This window comes from Carlito syrichta, unplaced genomic scaffold (assembly GCF_000164805.1).
Source record: "Carlito syrichta isolate Samal-C Ts95f unplaced genomic scaffold, Tarsius_syrichta-2.0.1 Scaffold304334, whole genome shotgun sequence".
Lineage (NCBI taxonomy): Eukaryota > Metazoa > Chordata > Mammalia > Primates > Tarsiidae > Carlito > Carlito syrichta.
Window position 1 is genome coordinate 519,722 of NW_007248430.1, and position 22,249 is coordinate 541,970.

At 38.2% G+C, this 22,249-nt stretch overlaps 1 protein-coding gene and 1 pseudogene across 1 annotated transcript in view; both read left to right on the top strand.

Moving 5' to 3' along the window:
* SCN2A (sodium voltage-gated channel alpha subunit 2) overlaps positions 1-22,249 on the top strand; it is a 138,318-nt gene that overhangs the window by 27,608 nt on the left and 88,461 nt on the right. Inside the window, exons 2-4 of the mRNA XM_021713178.1 lie at positions 16,727-16,802; positions 18,434-18,751; positions 19,666-19,784. Of these exons, the coding sequence (XP_021568853.1) occupies positions 18,485-18,751; positions 19,666-19,784 (386 nt within the window). The 5' untranslated portion in view covers positions 16,727-16,802; positions 18,434-18,484. The remainder of the gene's footprint in view (positions 1-16,726; positions 16,803-18,433; positions 18,752-19,665; positions 19,785-22,249) is intronic.
* LOC103262072 lies at positions 9,615-10,427 on the top strand (annotated as a pseudogene).

The window sequence follows — 22,249 nt, forward strand, 5'->3', positions numbered from 1 at the left end:
CCTCAGCCTCCCAAAGGTGCGGGATTACAGGCTGAGCCACCGAGCCGGCAGGAATTATATTTTAAAGCAGAGTGAGAGCTTGTTGCTAAAATCATTCCTTTATCTTCTCCTCTGAAACCTTTTGATCTGGTTATACAAATGCAAATGAGGCTCTATTATTAATTCACTACCACATACTTGCAAAAGACCCCACATGATGCACTAAGCACTGGAGACTGGAAAGTCCTCTCCAAGCCCTAACAAGCTCTTTGCCCTTAGGGGACTCACAGCCAAGTGACAGCAGTCACTGATCAGGGAGATGACATGCTCTGTGGTCATCTTCTGGATGTTGAGTTAACCCCAGTCCAGAGTTTATGTAAATGATATTAAAGATTAATTTAATTCTGTCTTCATTTTTCTTACTTAGTAAAATATAACTTGAGGCTCTATTTTTTTAAGGCAGTCATAGAAAGGATCTAGAGGTTGGAAATATTTGGAATTATACATTCTAATTATTTGCCCAGACAAGCATCCTTACTATAGTATCTGCTTCAATATCGTTGGTAACTGAGGAGTATTTCATACTTTAAAATATTCATTTTGTTTTGTGCAAATCTCAGAATTTGAACATTATTACTTACACTTGTTAAAAAGTAAACTGAGAACAGTAAAATTTTAAAGAGTTCATTGAGTAAAATGTAATGTTTGAATCAGACAGATCCAAACCAGAAATGGTTTGGAGGCTTCTCTAGGGATCTCAAGGGGAAAGCTTTTATGGAGTGAATGTGGAAATGAAGCAAAGAAAATATTTAATTGGTTACAGCTACACAGCTGCCTTCTTTGGTCTATCCTGTTGGAAAGTTTCTACTTAGATAACTATGTTTGTTGGCAGCTTCTGATTGGTTAGAATTAAGTTTCATTTTTGCTTAATATAGCATAAAACATAGCTTAAGTTAAGTTTTGTTGACGTTTGCAAATCAAGGCAAATTTAGGGTTACTTGTGAGGCCCATCTGGCTTTGTCTGCTCAGGAATTCTTCAGACCTGGTCTGTTTTAATTTACTTTAGCATATTGAATTAAAATTTTCCTTCCTGTAACATCCAGATTAGTTTTAGATCTGCCCTAAAGAATCAGTAGAAGCTGGGCTCGGTGGCTCAGCCTGTAATCCCGCACTTTGGGAGGCTGAGGTGAGTGAATTGCCTGAGCCCACGGGTTCGAGACCCGCCTGGGCAACTTGGTGAGACCTCATCTCTACAGTAAATCAAAAAATTAGCCGGGCGTGGTAGCGCACGCCTGTAGTTCCAGCTACTTGGAAGGCTGAGGCGGAAGGATCACCGGAGTCCAGCAGGTCGAGGCTGCAGTGGCTGGGAGCGGCCACTGCACTCCAGTCTGGGCGACAGAGTAAGACTCCAACTCAAAAAAAGAAAAAGAATCAGTAGAGCCTGTTGTACATCCAAGCCCCTTTTAACACGAAAGCTTGTTCAATGCTATGTGTCTTTGAAAACTTCTGTTACTCAGTTATTTTACTGAGTATCAACTTCGTGCAAGACATTGCTTTATGTACTTCAAAAGTCACAAAGAGGAGTGCATCATATTCTTACCTCAAGGCAATTATGTGAATAGAAAACGAATGTGTGAAAAACAAGTGCTCTTAAGCTTGAAAAGATGAAACGATATACCCAGCTGGAAGGATGTGAAAGTATTTATGGAAAATGTTATATTTGAGATTTCAACTGCTGATGTCTTCTTAGGTTGAATTGATGATGTAGTGAATTTCAAGTGGTGAAAACAGCATAAGTAACAGTGTGGAAGTGGAAATACAGAGATTAAGGTGTAAGTTTAGAACAGCATGGGCACATTATTTTGTCTGTACCATAAGACACTGGTAGAGATTGGTAGGAGTAATGACAGAAAAGGAAAAGATGGAGCATCTTTGAATGACAGAAAGAGGAAACTGTTCTTCATATGAATGGGAATAGAGAATGGTTGAAGATTCCTGGGTAAGGATGACAAATGTAAGGTGATATTTTCATTAAAATTGATCTAGAAGTAGCTTTTGGGGTGAATTAAAGCAAAAAAAAAAGTATGTAGAAAGAAGAGCTAAGAGGTTAATACTGCCCTTCAAAAATTTCCACTTTAAGTATCATGGAAATTTAGAAAATGAAGAAGAATTTCCTTAAAGAAAATTTCTGAACCTATAGGATCTGAAGATTGATAAGATTGGAAAAGACAAATAAATGAATATTAAACTTTCTGGCCTGGTGAAATAAGCTCAAGAGGCAGGAACTGATTTCCATGATACTTAAAGTGGACATGCGTGTGATATATGTTTATCTTAGAGAGGAAGAACAGTAAAGGACAAATCTGACTTTAGGTTAAGGCCATGTATTAAAAGAGGTGAAGGATATTTAAACTATGGAGGCGCTGAAATATATGCAGCCACTTACACAGTTATATACAGTAATCCCCCCTTCCCTGTGAGAGATACATTCCACAACCATCAGTGGTAGTGTGACACCAGGATATCATCAAGCTCTGAGTTTTTTCCATACAGGTTGGCCGAGTATCCTTAATCTGATATACCCCCATATCTGAAACTTTTTGAGTATTGACTTGATGCTCACTGGAGCATTTCACATTTTGGATTTTCAGATCAGAGAGACTCAAGCTGAACATACATACTTATGATTAAATTTAATTTATAAATTAGGCACAGAAAGAGATTCACAACAATAACCAATGACAAAAATAGAACAATTAAGGCAATATGCCAGCATCACAACTCTTGTGCTTTTGGACCATTATGAAGTAAAAGAATGATTGCTGGAACACAAGCACTGCAAAACCACGACAGTTGATGTGATAACCAAGAAGGCTACTAAGTGACTAACAGGCATATACATACTTGTGTACAGTGTGGATGCACTGGCCAAAGGGATGATTCGCATTCTGGACACAGCAGGACAGATTGAGTGAGAGGGCACAAGGTTTCATCAAACTACTCAGAATGGCACACAATTTAAAATTTATAGATTGATTACTTCTAGAATTTTCCATTTAATATTTGTGGACTGTGGTTGACCACAGGTAACCGAAACTGCAGAAATTAAAAGTGCAGATATGGGGGGATTACTTCATAAGTGAAATATTTAAAAAATCAGAAACTTAGAAGATTAGTTTGAGATATAAGAGAGAAAAGAAATGAAAATAACAAGAAATCTGCTGAATAAAGGTAGGACTGAAGCCATTAATTCATCAGTGCTTTATCTCAGGTGAAGTACTATGCTGAGCATTGTGAAAATCACAATACCTAATTCTGAATTGTACCCCACATCTTTAAAATAAAATATAAAAAAAATTAAACACATTTTCATCTCAGAAAAAAAGAAAATCACAAAGAAAGATAGAATAAGGTAAGAAAGATAAGACAATAGGAGAAATAAGGTTTAACATAAAGAAATTTGACAAAATCTAGAAATAACAGACACCACTAAGGTGTCTCTGAAAAAAATAAAAATACATCTGCATGTGGTAAGCATCTGTTATGTGCCAGTTCTGGTGTTTAGCATTTTCTTATAAATGTATCTCATGAGGTTTATCATGAGTCTTCATTTCTTACTGATGAGAAAACTGAGGCTCTGAGAGTTTGTCTTACTCAAGATTACTGAATTACTAAATGGCAGAACCAGATTTCAATTCAAATCACTTGATTCAAAGCCCATGATCTTTTCAGTATACCACATGACTTAAGATGTGTCTCATGATGTCAGTAGGGAAGATAGCTTCCAGCTCAGAGATGAAGAGAAGCTTTTTAGAGAAAATGGCATGTGAATTAATTTTGAATTGATTGGTTGAGACAGGGAATACATTTTTTTTTTTTGAGTTGGAGTCTCACTCTGTCGCCCAGACTGGATGTGCAGGGCCGCTCCCGGCCACTGCAGCCTTGACCTGCTGGGCTCCAGCGATCCTTCTGCCTCAGCCTTCCAAGTAGCTGGAACTGCAGGCGCGCACTACCACGCCTGGCTCATTTTGATTTTTATTGTAGAGATGAGGTCTCGCCAAGTTGCCCAGGCAGGTCTCGAACCCGCGGGTTCAGGCAATCCACTCACCTCAGTCTCCCAAAGGCGTGGGATTACAGGCTGAGCCACCGAGCCCGGCTACATTTTATTTTAAATGGAAGAAAGTGTTTGAGCAAAGGTACAAAGTGAGAAAGCAAATGGACTAGAAGGAGCAAATAGTTCATCTTTGGTTGAAGATTGTCAAAGAGGTATGAAGGATGGAAAGGAAAGCTAAGATCAGAGCACAAAAGGATAACACATTGAGCTTTTAATTGGACTTAAATGTTAAAGTTTTTAAACAGATTATTTTTACAACTAGAGCCATGTTTAAAAATATTATAGTAGTAAATGTTTATGGAATGGATAGATGAGGAACAGACTGAAGATTGGAGATCATTTGCTTATTGTAGTCCAATTAATTGACGCGAAGGTCCTGAACCTGGATATTGGCAATGGAAAGTGAAGGGAAGATAGATATATAGTTTCATAGGTATAAGTGACAGAAACTGACGAAGAACAGTGCAAGAAGGAGGGAGATGAGTGATGCTGGCACTGTGAATCTGAATGCAGGAGATGGTGCCTTTAAGAGGTATAGGAACTTGGCTTGGTGGGAAGGTCTAGCTTTATGTTTACAGTGTACCCAGACTATTATAGACCCTGGACCATAGAAGGTACACAGTACAATCATTTATCCATGCACTCAATCCCTACTCTGTACCAGGGATTGTCTTAAAACACTAGAGGTAGAGAAGTAAAAAGAAAAGAGAAAAAGAAAATTTCTTGCTCTCATTAGTTTAAAGAACACGTTGCTTCACACAAACCAGCCTATTTCGTCCCTTTTATTGTTTCTCTGTGCCCCTCCCCTAGAAGTTGAATATTTCTGCTTCTAAGAATCTGTACCTCTGTCTCTCTTTAGAGGAATGTCTTTAGTTTGAGTCACTGTTTCCACTTTGGCACAAAGTCTGAAGTGCCTGGAAGTTTACATGCCCTACCATATTCTTAGCCAGTGAATGAATATCACTTGTCTCAGGTGGAGATAAACTCAAAGACATAATTTATACTTCAGAGTAGTCCTGTGAGATCAGAATAACGCCACCTTCTATAGGGCTTTGTTGAGAATCACACCTTTGCTCGACTTCCTCTCCATCCAGACATGCGGTTTCCCCCACTCCCTTACTGGGTGACCCTAGAAGTATGTTCTTAATTAATCACTTGCCCATTAAGCCTCATCTCAGTATCTGCTCCTGGGGAACCCGACCTAAAACATATAGCTTACATTCCAACAGGCAGAGACAGACAATAAACAACATAATTATATTACATAGTACATTAGCAGAAGTGAAAGCTATAGCAAGAAATAAGTAAGGAGATGTGGTTAGGTTGTGTGGATGTGTGTGTTTGTAGGGGATGGTTTGCAATTTTGTGTAGCATGGTTGGGAAGGCATCACTGAGAAGGTCCCAGGTGAGCAAAGACTGGTACATACTAAGGGAATGAGCCTTGCAAATGTCTGAGAAGAAAACATTTCGGGCAGAGAGAAGAGCAAGTGTAAGGCCATGAGCTGTGTCTGGAGGAATAGCCCTGTGTGAGAGTACAGGGCAGGAGAAGAAATGAGAGAAGGAAGCGAGGGGGATAGGGAGGGGAGGAGTAAGGCAAGGGTGGGCAGATCTTGCAGGCAACACATGCCATGGTACATACTCGAATTTTCCCCTTAGTCAATGGAGAGTCATTACAGTCTTGAGCAGGAGAGTGACTCAGTTGTCTTGCATTTTAAAAGAATCTGCTGCTACCTTGAGGATAACCTGAAGGAGACCAAAAATCAAGCAGGAAGATCAACTTATAAATCATTACTGGGTGGGTTTCATGGGCCGTCACACAGGACTTCATGCTAAGAAGGGTCCCACACATGGAGTCTAATGGTCTACAATCACTGTCTCGGTATTTTTAATAATGTATGTTTGAATTTGAATTGCATAAGATAAATTCATGGGACTGTGGAGCATGTTCTGGTACTTGGTGTGTGGCACTTCCTACTGGGGAAATGTCCAACATCACACCCCTGCCTCCCACCCAGGCCAGTTAGCCTTTCCTTTCTGCCTCTTCCCAGCAGTTACTGTCCCCCTCCACAAAAGAGAATACTGGGCTGTTGGTGGGAAGAGGCCTGCATTCTGCTGTCCTTAACCCTTTTGGGGATTTGGGCATAAGCACAGGTCAAGTTGCAGTGAGGAACAGGCACCCTGGGCTGGCAGTGTCAAGGTAGCTGAGGGACTTAGTGGGAGAGAGCCTTTTGCCCACCCCAATCCAGGTGTGTCCAGGTGTAGAAGTTTCAATTTCATAGGTGGTTGTCCCGCCCACATTTTGGATGGCAGGTTCATGGGAAGGGTAGATTGACTTCTCTGACCCCAAATGGGAGCAGATGGCTTCAGACCAGCAGCTGGTGGGAAAAAGAACCTGGCAGCGCGGGACGGGAGCAGACACAATCTTCCACTCCAAATCAAGGATACCAATATGTTCTTAAAAATGGTAAATAAAACTCATCAGATTGGGAATGAGATTGCAAAAATAAGAAAAAAAGTTATGTCTTACCACCTGTTAGTAGCCTTTCTTTCCAGCTACAAGGGACCCTTGAACAAGGGTTCCCCTTGCCCCACCCCTTTTTTTCCATTTTATAGACAGGTTCTCACTATGTTGTCTAGGCTGGTTTCCAGTTCCCCACCTCAGGCAATCTTCTCACTTCAGCCTTCTGAGAAGCTGGGGTAACAAGCATGCACCATCACACCAGGCTGGGGCCCCATGTTTTCATTTTGCTGTGTGCTTCATATATTATGTAGCAGGCCCTGACAGTTGCAATAATCTAAGTGAACAATAATGGCAACTTGAACCAGTGTACTAGTAGTAGAGAAGGTGAGACATGGTTGGATTTTAGATCTATTTTGAATATAGAACCAAAATAATTTGCTGATGGAGATGATGTATGAGAGAAAAAGAAAGGAATCAAGGATGACGGTAAGATTTTTTTACCCTAGGAATTGGCCTTTATATGTTGAATGAATGAGTGAATGAATGAATGAATGAATGATGTGTCCGGTTATGTATCTGTGCCTGAAATACATTAGTGGTACTGAAGTTGCAGAGGCAGAAACAAATTGTAGAGCTGCTTCCTAGAGTTAGGAATATCAAGTCTTGGTGACAGTAACCATAAATTAAATGAAGAGGCAGGAAACAACTAAGCCAACAAAAACACCTCTAATTTAGGAAAATGGAAGGAATTGGTAACATAGAAGGAAAGAAATATTTAAGAAATGACATCAATTTCTAGAGAAGATAAGTTCAGTTTTGAAAATATTCACTTGAGGCTCCAAGAACTGACAGCCAAGGAGAGACTGGCTGTAAGTTGTTGGGAATATGTGACAAGACCCTAAATGAACACTCAGGACTAGGGATCTATACTGAGGGCATCATCAAATAGGTATAAGCTGGAGTCACTAGAGTGGGCAATTCATCAAGGAATGAATGTGGAGGGAGGTGTACAGTGTTGCAGAGGAAAGTTTGGATGGTACTTCCTATCGGGAAGCAGGAAGAAGAAGAGAAGCCCAAAAGGGGGACAGAGAAGGCAAGGTCAGAGGTCAGAAAAGGTTAAGATTAAGTGACACAGGAGTCAAGGACTACACATTCCAAAAAGACATCAGTTAAGTCAATGTACAAGTTCTTATAAATGAGTAAGCTCCTCCTTTGTGTCTGGGACCAGGATACTCATTATAGTGCATGCAAAGATGTTGAAGAGATCATTTCTGCTTTCAGGTCAAGCTTGCCCCATAATAGCAATAGCAAAATGATAATGGGAAACTAAGTTATTCATAGTGGATCGCAATTCGTCTAATAACTGAAGGCTGGTGAGTTTCTACAAATATCTTAGGTGTTGCTAGGGATCCAGTGACTTAAAAAATCAGAGGTATTTCACATTACCCATCTCAACTTGTATCGCAATGGTACATTTGTCACTCTGAGGGAAAAATGGAATAATGAAATAAATTTAGGATTTGAAATCAGACATGTGAATTTAAACTCTGGCTCAGTGTGGCAGTGGCAAGTTACCCAACATCCTAAACCTTGATCACACTTACATTTGGAAAGTGACAACAATACTGCATCCTTCACAAATATTGCAAGGATTAAATGAGATAATAAATCAGGAACCTAAACAGTGTGCCAGAAGTTAGTTTGTATTAACATGACAAGAAAAAAACACCATGGTCTCTTACGCTCGCAATCTCTCTTTTCTAGTCCTCTTTTTTTCTCTCCTTCTAACACACACACACACACACACACACACACACACACACACACACACACACACACACACACATACACACCCATGGTCTCTTATGCTCGCAATCTCTCTTTTCTAGTCCTCTTTTTTTCTCTCCCTCTAACACACACACACACACACACATTTTCTATCTAGGACACTTTGGAATGTAACTATTTTTTGAGCGTTGTTTTTAATTTCAAAGACCTTCTGACCCTGGCTCTGTCTACTCATTCTGACATGGGGAAGATGCCTAGACATTCAAATCTAATGCCCTTCTGAGGAGTTTAGAGGCTGCTTTTTCTTCCTCTTAAAAGAGGATGTGAACCTTTGGGAAAATTTTAGGTAGAAGTCCTTGAAGAAGCATAAAGAAATGAGAAAAACTAAGCTAGAAATATTCAGGTATATGAATCAAGTGGAAGAACCTCATCCTCATGGAGAGAATTATATCATAGGAAATCTTCCTTACTTGATTAAAATGCAGAAATGGAATTCAGTGATTCCAGCATAACCCATCTGTCAAAAACAAACTAATATGTAATCAAATTGGAGGTGGCCTTCCTGGTGATGAGCCATTTAGAGAGGGTTGAAATAATTCACGGAAACTTACTAACATACATTTAATACATCCAAAGATGTTATAAGGTTGTAGAACTGTATTACCAGTCTACCTGCAATAAAGTAAAAATGCCTCCAAAAAGATACAAGTAGCCGGGCTCAGTGGCTCAGCCTGTAATCTCGCACTTTGGGAGGCCGAGGTGAGTGGATTGCCTGAGCTGGTGGGTTCGAGACCCGCCTGGGCAACTTGGCGAGATCTCATCTCTACAATAAATCAAAAAATCAGCCGGGCATGGTAGCGCATGCCTGTAATTCCGGCTACTCAGAAGGCTGAGGCGGAAGGATTTCCGGAGCCCAGCAGGTCAAGGCTGTGGTGGCCGGGAGCGGCCACTGCACTCCAGTCTGGGCGACAGAGAGACTCCAACTCAAAAAAAAAAAAAAAAAAAAGATACAATTATGTCTCATTTTATATAGTTAAATTAGTTTTTTTCAAAAAAGTTAGATGTAAAGTGATTATCTCCACATTGATTCATATTTTCCAGAAATCATCATGATAAAATTGGTGAACATTTCTCTTAAAGAAAAACTAAATGCATCTTAGAATGTGACAAGTCATTTCAAGGAATATTTATGCTTTTAAAGAGAATGTTGGTCGGGTAATTTAAATGAGATGCAAAGGGAACTGGAACCAGAACCAGGTGTGGACAGTGGACATGGTTTCACCAAGAGACAAAGGTGGTAATGTGTGTAAACAGAAATCAGTTGCCAGTGATAACCTGTCTTCCTGACATGCTGGTCTGGATCAATGCGTCTCCGCTGTTGAAGCTGACATAGATCGAACAGTTGTGCTCCAGGGCTGCTTATTGCCAGTTTATGAACATGTTGTTCCCTGGCTCTGTTGCTTTGAAGAAAGTAAAACTCCAAGCTAAGAAAGAACACAAATACATCCGGAAACTTCAAAATACTACCAACAGGTTTTAAGTGAATGGGTGTTGACCAAGTAATTTCTGTGGACAGATTAGTAAAAGGGAAGTCTCAGGACAATTTTCAGTTTGTTTAGAGGTTTAAGAAGTTTTTGGATGCAAACGATGATGGAAAAGACTGGTTGCCAGACAAGGTCAAGAAACTGCAGTGGTTCCCCTCCCTTGTTGCTCCAGCTCTGAATTAACTGAAGAAACCTCTCAGCTCTGGCTGCGCAGCTCCAGAGACCCACGCCAACACAGAGAACTACCGCAGCCCCTAAACCGGGCCCTGGCACGGTGTGAAAGACTCCTGGTGTGGGCAATGGGAGTGCTGAAGCAGCAAGCTGATGCTGTAGGTCAAAATGTTGAAACTTACCACTGAGGACTTGGAGAAGAGAGAGATTTCCACTTCGGAAAGCTAAGACACATTGAATTGATTCATCGGGAGCATGAGGGGGAAACCGTATTGTAGACATCTTCTAAGACTCAGAGGAAGGCTTTGTTATACCCGATGAAGGGGACCCAGAGAGGAACAAGAAGGTTATTAAGAGTCTGGATCAGTAGAGCAATATCCAAATTCTTCACTCCAAGTCATGTGTTTAACTGTAAAATACTCCCTTTTATTAGTCTTAGAGAATTCACTGGTTTCTTAAGCAAAAAGTATCCCTTTTTGAAGTACATTTTGCAGTCTTACTCTTTTCCCGATAAGTTTGAATTAGAAGCTCTAACCTTGCAGCAGAACAATGTTCACATCCAGTTTATACTCCTGAGGGGGAAAAAAAGAGGCTGACCATAGAGTTTCTGTATGGCTGCAACACTGATAACTAAACATGCTGTGTAACGTGCTGACGTGGTGACCTCAGTGGAGAAGTGTAAAACCTAAATTTAATTTTAAGCTAATGTGAAATCTTCACAGAGAGCACTGCACTAAATAAATGGTGTGAGGATATTTAATATATGCTTCCACATTTCAAAATATAAAATGTAACATAACAGGACATCTCATGTGTTTGACATTACCCACTGTCACAGACTGGTTTTATAGGGCTGCTTGCCTCCTCTCCTGGAGGGGTTAGACTTTGGCCCAAAAGGAGAGTTTTAAAGGTTGCTTTGTAAAGCCTATTGTCACTGACCAAGGCATTCCCACTAAAATTGTTGCCTGAATGAATAGAGGGTGTGTTTCAGCCTGAGATACTTGAGATGAAGAGCTTGATTTTCATTGAACATTTTTCTGATCAAATATTTTTCAATTATCTCCTGAATTTATATATATATATATTGTGTGTGTATGTGTATGTATGTGTATATATATATAAATTTTTTTTTAATAGAAATAAGGTATGTCTAGTTTTTTAAAAAGCAACTACTTTTGGGAACTTGCCCACATCTTTGGGATTCTAATGGGGGTTGGGTCTCATTTTACTGTCTTTAGGTGTACATTTTACATTTTATTTGGAACCCATTTTCCCCTAGTGTTTCTTTTCTAAAAAAATTTTTTGAATAGGGGCCTCACTCTGTCACCCAGACTGGAGTACTGTGGCACAATCACAGCCATGTCTCATTGCAGCCTTGACTTCCTGAATTCAAGTGATCCTTCCACCCAACCTCTCAAGTAGCTGAACTATAGGTGCAAGCCACCATGTCCAGCTATTTTTAAAATTATTTTTGTAGAGATGAGGTCACACTGTATTACCAGGGCTGGTCTTAACTTCTGGGCTCAAGCAATCCTCCAGCCTTGGTCCCCTAAAGTGCTGGAATTCCAGGTGTGAGCTACCACAACTGGTCACCTGCTGTTTCCCAGCAGGGATTTTTCTATTTTGAGTAGTTTCTAAATTAAATTCTGTATTTCAAGAGAGAGAAAAAATGTTGCTCAATGCACCTCATATGAAAATAAAATAGGAAAAGTAAGCTTGTTTCTTAATGGAACTAAACCAGTATTTAAGGGGAAACGAAAGACTGTTTTTCTAATCTTTACATACTGAACTTGAGTTTTTCATAGTCTATGATGCTCCTGTTCCTAATCTACAGCAGAAAAACATGTATGTTTGATTGTTCAGAATGCTGTCCTTTTTATGGAAATTTGCTAATTACAGAAATGAGCAGATTCAGGCTAGAGTGAGAATATACAAAAACTGCAAGTAACAGTCAAAAAATTCATGAGAAAATAGTCTCAAACCTATGGAATAAACTAGAAAATTAAAAAAAAATCTTCAAAACTGATGTTTAGCAAATCTTTCCTTAGTTTATTTTTATGACATTAATGTACTAAAGAACACTTAGAATTACAATTGTAAAACAGGTTTAAAAGAGCACTTTCGCCGGGCTCGGTGGCTCAGCCTGTAATCCCGCGCCTTTGGGAGGCTGAGGTGAGTGGATTGCCTGAGCCCGCGGATTCGAGACCCGCCTGGGCAGCGAGACCTCATCTCTACAATAAATCAAAAAATCAGCCGGGCGTGGTGGCGCATGTCTGTAATTCCGGCTACTTGGAAGGCTGAGGCGGAAGTGTCGCTGGAGCCCAGCAGGTCGAGGCTGCGGTGGCCGGGAGCGGCTACTGCACTCCAGTCTGGGCGACAGAGTGAGACTCCAACTCAAAAAAAAAAAAAAAAAAAGAAAGAAAAAAGAGCACTTTCAGGAAAAGACACTTCTTAGTCCTCAGTTTTCTTAACTCTAACTCTCGGGTACAAAATTCTTATTTTTGAATAGCTATTCACAACCATTAATTATAATATAAACTTACAAGATTCTATTTTTATCTATAAAATTTAATGTCAATCATTTTCTTAGTATAAATTTATCTTTAGGGCATTTATTATTATAAATTGGCTTTTTGTAGAGAAAAAGTAGTCATATAATATTTATTACTACACATCCTTGGTTGCCTTGCCCTATCTTTCATATAACTGTAGCTACTTTTTTGCAGATGTCATCTTGTCTAAAATATGACTTCATTTTTTTTCCATTTTAATTTAGAAAATATTAGTTCATCTTTTATAAGTGAGAAAACTAAAAGAAAGCTCATTGAAAGGAAAACATTATAGAGTTGTCCTCAGAATTTAGAAACCCATTTCTTTCTTTTTTTTTTTGAGTTTGAGTCTCTGGGCTCTGGCGATCCTTCCGCCTCAGCCTTCCGAGTAGCCGGAATTACAGGCATGCGCTACCACGCCCGGCTGATTTTTTGATTTATTGTAGAGATGAGGTCTTGCTGCCCAGGTGGGTCTCGAACCGGTGGGCTCAGGCAATCCACTCACCTCAGCCTCCCAAGGTGAGGGATTACAGGCTGAGCCACCAAGCCCGGCTACAAACCCAATTCTTAATATTATTTTCTGACTACGTCAAATAATACTGTTTGCCTTTCCTGTCATTCATGGGTCTTCCAAATACGATGCCAGACTTGAAAGTTGTAGCACAAAATCTTCTTTTTGAAAAGTAGTACACTGAATGAAATTTAGAATCGCTAGGTTATGTATATATCATTTAGAACTCTCATAAAATATCAGTATGATGTTAACAAGCATCAGAGCAAATGAAAGACAAACTAATGTGCATGATTTCTGAAAACCTCATCATGGGAAATTAGAAACAGGAGACTAACTTTTTTCAATTCTACACTACACCAAAGTCTCTATGAGATGGAAAAAATATTCTGGTGTTACTCATGTGATTGCTTGGGTGTTTTGGTAAAACATTTTGTATTCAATCTTTTAAATAGTCTAAGACATACTCACTGGTTAGAATCAACTGTAGAGAAAGAGATGACCCTATCACTAATATAAAGTCAACGAAGCTACCTATTTTGGTATACTCCTGATGATGAATGATTCCAAAAAATGACTTAAGTGTTGCATAATTTTTAGAAACAGGATCTGCCGCCAGCCAGCATGAGTTTACATTCTGATCCTACTCCTTCCAGTTGTGAGAACTTTTACATGTTGCAATTTATTTAACCCTTTTTGTGCTTCAGTTTCTTCATGCTTTATTTCTTATTATTTTTAATTTTATATTTTTAAATGACAAATGGCAATTGTACGTATTTATGGAGTACATAGGGATGTTGCAATACATATAGTGATAAGGATAATTAACATACCCATTATCTCAGAAGCATTTATCCTTTCTTTATGCTGGGAATTAGGCAAAACAAACAAACAAACAAACAAAAAACAAACAAACCCACCCCAATATCCTCCTTTCAGCAATTTGAAGCTATTTATATTTAAACCTATATCTCTCTTATATTAGAACTTATTTCTCCTATCTAGTTGTAATTTTTTATCCCGTAGTTAATAAATCTCTCCCTATCCATCCCTTCATCCTACCCTTCCCAACCTCTAAGTATCATCTGTTCTACATTTTACTTTGTTTGCATGTTTTCAATGGGGATGATCTCAGTATCAATTTCATCAGTTTGCTATAAAGATTAAATGGTTTCAGGGCTCTTAAAATAGTGCTTGGCAAAATGTAGATACATGTTATTATTATGATTAATCTTCTTCCCCAAATTCAATGTTTGGTAAATCCACTTGTGAATTTTTTATTATTTAATTTACTTTTTGAATTAGAATGGTTTGAATAACATGCTGGTCTATTGTTGAGAACATCTGTAAAATGAGACCTGAATATTCATTTGATAAGTGAGACTGGAACTCACCATAGAGATTGGTGCAATATTTGTGTGCTTGATTCCCCAAGGTAGGATAACTTACCTTGGGGAAGGAATCTTCTGAATATCTTGCCTGGTTGTTTTATATGGAAGTTGGTATACATGGAAGATATACTATATGTATATGTCCTGATGCTGATCATAATACTTTCTAAATATTTAGGCACTGTAAATCTGACCAGTATGTGACTAGAACACACGTTTATTGGTTTTTGTTGCCTGGCATTAATTTCCCCTTTTTCCAGTCATTGTACCCCCCAATCTGCTTTTGAGGAATGTGTGTTTACCATAACTATGACCCTTACTGTGCATAGGTTTCAAGTCAGGTTTCTTCTTTGTTCTAAGGATGGGGCTTGTGGCTTAAGGGTGGCCAGCCTAAGTGTGCATTACCCTGGACATAATGATTACTTCAGGATAGGTGTGTAACCCACTTGGAGCCAATAAGCTGCAATGAGTTTTTCTGAGTCTTTGTTTCCATTGAATTTAGGTCTGGAAGGTTTGGAGGCTAGAGCTGCTGCAGTATTTTACTACAATAATGGAAGAATCTTTAGGAAACCTATCACCATGGAAGTCAGAGTCAAGGGATACAGTGTAACTATATGCTGTTAACATCTCTTGAATTGAATCATTGCGAGTCTAAAACTAGCCCCAGACAGCCTAAACAATAAAGTACGAGCCAATAAATTCCCTTCTTCCTTTTTTGCCCCTCAACCAGCTTGAGTCATTTTTCTTTCTCTTATAACCAAAAGTTATCTGCTAGAGTGACTAAAATATTATTTCTGGCTGTATCTTCTCCTTTGCTAATTTCCAACAAATATATTTTCTAATTAAAATGGTGAGGTTAGAAAATATGCAAAATATATTGACTTAATAGATAAATTGTTTCGAATTATAATTGGTGCCACTGCCTGATTTTTAACTTAATTCTTATTGTAGGCTTTAGTCACATGAGCAGGTTTTCTTTTTTATGAGTGAGTAATGATCACAGATTTTTGGTGCTAGACTTTGAGTTGAATCTTGTCTGTATGATTTTGGGAGACTTTTCCTAATCTCAGTATACTTTCTTTCTTCATTTTTCAAATAAGGATAATGAAAGCATTTACCTGATAGGGTTGTGGGGAGAATGGAATCATACAATGCATGCTGACATCTTAGCCCAGTAACTAGCACTTAGTAAATTCTCAAATCTTAATTATGATATTATTTGATATACTGGTATTTAGGATCTTACTGGATTATCAGTCCTTTTTCCTGGTTGCTTTTCAATGATTAAATTGGATAAGATAAGATTGGTGTCTCATTGGGTTTTTACAATTTTTTTTTCAAGAAAGGTAACTTGTGTGGCTTAGGTAATCTCTTTATTGAAATAGCAAAGGACTTTACTGGACTTCAGAGTCTCTGGGGCTGAGCTAATGTCGAATACTAATATATGTAAAACTTTTATAAATATAATTGCTGTTTAATATGAGTTTTTAATTTGTAATTCTTCACTATTTACAGTCATACATTGCTTTAATGACAGGGATACATTCTGAGAAATGTGTCATTAGGCAAATTTATAGTTGCGTGAATATCATGGAATGAACTTACACAAACCTAGAAGCTCACTGCACACCTAGACTACATAGAATAGTCTTCTGCTCCTAGAGTACAAACCTGAACAGCATATGACTGCTCTGAATATTGTAGGTCATTGTAAGTATTTGTGTATCTAAACTTAGGAAATATACAGTAAAAATACATTATAATCTTACGGGGCCACCATCATATATGCATTCTGTCATTGACTAGAAAACATTGTTCTGCAGCACATTACTGTAGTTTCTTTAACTTTTAATTTGAATTCTTTACACTGATAGAATAATTTTCTGGCTTAGCAAATAAGAAGCATGAACAGAAGCATTATGGGTTAACAAAATGAGTACCTAAAATCAGCAAAGTGTTAACGTTTAGTTCCAAAGAGGCTTGTGGAAGATAGAGCTCCATCACTGAGAGCTTTGAGCTGCTTCACACGTTGTCTGTGTGTATGCTGAAGGTGTTTCTCCTCACAGTTTCCCCGCCCTCTAGTGGTGGTTATCATAATGCCACTTTGTAGTCCCCGTACAGGAAGTGCCCGTTCTTACTTCAGTTACCAGAATCCTTTTACAGGAAGTTAGGTGTGGTCTTTGAAGGAGAATTTATAAAAAAAAAATTTTTTTTTAAGCATGATGGAATTTTAGCTGCAGTCTTCTTGGGGCCAGCTTATCAATCCCAAACTGAGTGTAAAAGACTCTGCAGGGGTAATGTTTTAATATTCTTATTATGCTTATTCTCTGTGATGCTGCTCTACCTTTACAGTAGAATCCTTGGGGGAAATCTGCAGGGGGACCACTTTCATTTCGAAGCTGCTGGCTGCATGTTTTAGCATGTCTCTTCTGTTAGAGCATCCAGGCATGGCAGTTTTCTCCCTCGGTGTGCAAAGACCATCTTTATGCCTATGCCTGTTGCTAGGCACGAGTGTCTCTGGGGATGAGAGGTCCTGCTTGAAAGCAAGGGAGGTACTGGACTGGGAGGGCAGTCTGGCTGAAAGGTCCTGGTCTACTTCAAAATTGTTTTCTATAAAACTGTACAGTGGCTGATGTTATTTTAGGTTTTTCTCTGTTTTAGCTGACATATGCTGCAGAAATGAACTGCACACCACATTTTACTCTTATAAAATGAATTTCATATGTTTAGATGACAACTGTCATTCCTGTGGTGTGGGGGTTCCATAGATTAATTTATTTCGAAAGAAGGAGCACATTAGATTAAGTGATTTTGTACAGATGGTATTCAGGAGTCAAGATTTTGGTTGTATTGTTTCAAATAGCATAGAAACTTCTGCCACTGGTTCAGAGGTAACATGTGAAATGACTGATGTGCTCTGTTGAGTTATCTACTTGAGTCTAGTAAGTTATCATTTGATACCAGTAAAACTCTATTATGTTATTGCAAAGACCTACATAATGATATGTCTGATTAAAAGATAAACTATCTTAAACTTATTACTTTTTTCAAGTCCAAATCCTGAAGTCAGACTGCTATGCTAGATTTTTGTGAAATGGGCACTATGTGAGAAAATGGGAATATCTCTACAGTATTTCCTTAGGTGCTGCAAATTTGTTAATTTAAGAAGCAATTACGCTAACTAGCAGCAGGTTGCTAAACCAGGGGGTCCAAGCTACAGATCTCTGACGTGGATGACTTCCTGCCTGCTTTGGCAGGAGCTGGGTCCCTTCCTGTGCAGCTTCCGAGCAATTCCAAACACAACCAGGCGTCTCCTGCTTCTTCCTACTCCCTTGCTTTCAAGCAGGACCTACCTATGTTTTCATAACCTGGCATTTTAGGATTTACAGAGCTCTTTACCAGGTGTATAGATTTTGAATAAACTAAATATGGTAAAGTGAGCCAAAGATTATGTGGGAAAAAAACACAAGCTCCTCACACATTCCAGGTTCTGCAGTTTCGTGTGATATTTCATCTCTTGTTTTGGATCTCTGATATTTTTTCAGAAAGAATGCTGAAAAAGATGGCTGCCAAAATATTCACACAAATGAAACAGCAGGCAAAACCAGTATCCTCCATTTCTGAACTCTGAATTGCATATTTTCCCCCAAGTAGCACAATCACTGAAAACATTTTGGGAGTGGGAGATTAGATTACCTCATAGACACCTACTGAATGTGAAAGATAGATCTCTACGAGAGCAAATGAATGCACGTATGAGATTCCCTGAATGCCGGATACAGCTTCCTTTGTAAAATATTATAGCTATCTTGGTTTGTATGCTTTATCTTAGTTTGTATGCTTTATCTTAGTGTTGTGTCTTGTAATTGCCACAGTCACTTTTTATCCTAATGGTCATTGCTTTCCTCCCCCTCTGTTTCTGTAGCACTTTCTTATGCAAGGAGCAAAACAGTGATTAAAGAAGCAGGATGAAAAGATGGCACAGTCAGTGCTGGTACCGCCAGGACCTGACAGCTTCCGCTTCTTTACCAGGGAATCCCTTGCTGCTATTGAACAACGCATTGCAGAAGAGAAAGCTAAGAGACCCAAACAAGAGCGCAAGGATGAGGATGATGAAAATGGTCCAAAGCCAAATAGTGACTTGGAAGCAGGAAAATCTCTTCCATTTATTTATGGAGACATTCCTCCAGCGATGGTGTCAGAGCCTCTGGAGGACCTGGACCCCTACTATATCAATAAGAAAGTGAGTTCCAGGTCAAGTTGCCTTTACTTCCCCTGTTTGCTCATTGGTTCTGGGCTAGTCCCAGCGATAAGGGTGAAGAATGTTGTGCCTCTTTCCCTCCGTGTTAAGTGTCACTAGGATGCTGGGTGAGCCTGGCTGTTAATGGACTGCTGATCCTCGAAGTCTTTTGGAAGTAGTCATTTGAACCTGCGTTTTGGGAGCAGGCAGAGAACTGAAGAGACATCCTCTAGTGGGGGAATTGAGGAAGGGCAAAAGTCGATTTGAATATGAATTACGTTCTTAAATAGAGTGCAAGTTCCCTCCAATTCGCATATGATGTTGAGAAGCAAAAAGTGTAAACTAGGATTATACTTTTAATATTTTTTTTACAGGGATAGTATCTAAAATCCTCTCAACAGTCTCTAGCTCTTTGTAAAGGACTTTGATCTGCAGCAGATTTAAGTATATTCCTTCATTCCATGAACTTTCTCCTTTCCATAGCGCTCCACAGAAGAAATTCTGTGAAAGTGCCAAAAAAGAGTGTAAGCAAAGAACATACCTGGAAAATCTTGAAGTTCTCATGAGAAAATTATCTCTGAAGAATTATTCAAAGCCTCATTTTTGTGCTTTATGTGAATTATAAATGCAGTTTAAAAACACTGATATTAAAACTTATAAAGATGCTAGGAATTCCTATGGCACTGACCACAAATTTTCCTTACATTCTTCTTTAAATTCTCATGTCACTTATCAAATTTTAAGTAGTTTACAGTGCTCAGAAAGAAAAAAAATCTATCATCTATCATGTGTTGGTAATTAGCATATTACTGCCTTATTTTATAGGGCAATATTTCTAAATAATAGTCTCACCTTTTTCTTGAAATATTCTTAACGCATATTCTAAATTCTGTTTTATGTGTTGTTTTCTTTTTCAGACATTTATAGTATTGAATAAAGGGAAAGCAATCTCTCGATTCAGTGCCACCCCTGCCCTGTACATTTTAACTCCCTTCAACCCTATTAGAAAATTAGCTATTAAGATTTTGGTACATTCATATCCTTTTTCAAATAGTTAATTTGAAGTCATATTAAGCCACTTAATATGATTTTCTTCTTTGACCAAATTACTGAGCTGTACGTTTTTCAAAATATGTGTGTTTGGCAAATGTTTTGTGCTCTTTCTTTTTATCTCCTTTACTCAACAGTTAGCGTGTTGCAAAGGGGATTCCAGGTAAGTGCACAACTTTCACTGTCTTCTAAGTATTTCTCCTCTGTTTGATTAATTACTTCTTTCTTCTTTTCTCCACTTCTATCTTCTGAATTGCTTGATACTTCCAAGACTTTTTCAGGAACTTTGACCATATTACCAGGATCTCCTCTTATAAGTCATCAAATTTTCCAATGTTACATAATGGGGTAAACTCAATGAGTTGATTTTCTTTACTGCTTTTACATTTGGAAAAGAAATATACATGGTCTGAATTATAATTTTGTATCTTTTTGGTCTGAATTTTACTACTTTCTTTTTTTCATTTCAGTATTTGAAAGCTTTAAGTTAGAAAAATTTAGAACTGTCTGTATACATACTAGTCTTTCAAATATTTTTTCCATATTCTTTACCCAATAGCATTCTCTCTGATTTTCTATTTTCTTTTGTTTTTCTTTTTGTCATTTTGTTCCTGTTTTATTAAAGTCATAGGTCTTGCTACAATTATATTTCTCCAAAAGATTAATCTTTGTCTATACCTACTCATTCTCATTTAATTCTTTATTCTTCTTATTGAAGTATCTACTTTTCAGAAACGGGGTTGATGGCATCTTGGTGGTAGATAGCAATTCAATTTACTCCTTGAAGTTAAATAGAGTAGTTGGAGGTTTTATTCCAGGCCAGAAACAATGGTCTGACTGACAGCCAGCCTTGGCAATGCCAGCGAAGCAAAGGTTTAGAAGACTGAGGCTGTGCTGGGCAGGGTATTTTTCCAGCAAGACCACAGAAGTCTTGGATGTGGAGTGATATGCATCAGGAACCAGAGGTAAGGCAAGGGAAATGGAAATTTAAGCAAAGCCTCAGATAGGAAAACATAATTCCATTTTTACGAAGAGTCATTGCTTAAAATTCTATGACATGGTCAGGCGGGGCCTGGTTTCAAGGCTTGCAGTATAAAAGCTCACCACCTCTAGAAGGCTCAGAAAATAATTGCATTAGATAAGGTAGAGTATTAGAAATTAAGGAATTCAGAAATGGAATGAACCTGGTACAGGGTGCTCATCTGAGTTTTGGGTGGTGAGGATATAAAGCACGTCCAAGATTTGCCTGGCAGTGTGGCACATGACGGCTTTAGAGGCATAGCATTCTGTAAGTCTCCTTTTAACCTTTACAGCATCTCTTTGCCCAAGTTCTATAAAGACATCAACATTTGTTTATTAGATATTTTATTTTTATGTGTTATGAGGGGATTTAATAATTTCTTGGACATTACCTTAATGTTTTCTTACCTCTGTTTTTCAAGTAAGTGAACCTATTTGCACATGGAGAAAAAATGTCTTTGAGTTAGCATTAGAAATGAATTATAAAGCTGAAATTTATATTTGGGTCTCCTGAATTATAAATTATGATCTATTATGTTTCAAGTATTGATAATCTGTGCCCTGGATACATCTTTCCATAATTTATTCATTATATTTTAAAATAATTATATGTTCCTTATGCAAATATAATTTTTTATATGCAGTGATGAGAAAAATTCAGACCTATGGTCTGTTCATAGTAGAATATGTATTGAATAAATAAGTGACTGGAAGAATATGTATTGAATAAATAAGTGACTATTAAATCAGAGTTGGCAAGTTGGTTACAAAACAAGTAAAAAAAGAGGTTGAATGAATCAGAAAATCTATTTTGTCCTGCATCTGAATGACTAAATAGAATTAAGAAAACCCAGTATTTTTTAAAAGACAGACTTTTGTCTTAAAACTTTTGTAGGGAGATCATTTATTTCTTTGAAAATCTCATGAATGCTATTGTCCCCACTAAAAAAAATTCAGGTAGATTATGAATCCCAATTTAAGACCTCCTGAAAAAAGAGACTCCTAGTGGTAGAGAGTAAGGACAGTTTTAGCAATTCTGATCAGAGAATCTGGACATTCAGGACATAGCTTATGCTGGGAGCTATCTAGACATTCAGATACAACTTGAAATTGAGGGCTTGTATTTGTTTCCCAGAAGAAAGAACTCAATCTCCAAAGGTCAGAGTTGCTGGGAGGCCTGTAATGATGTAAGGTGAAATGTGGAGCCAACCAGGTAAATCTCTTAAGGTATTACCATGCTGTACTGTTGAGTCTCCTAGAAGATTACAGATGGCTTATAGTCACAAATTTCTTCTGATATAGAAAATTAGATTTTTAAAAAATCTCTAGTTTCCTGAATCAAAATACTTTATTTCTGGTGTCTCATCTTAAAATAGAGATATAATGAAAGAAAAGGCAGGTTAACTAGCAGTTTAAATTAGATAATTCTTT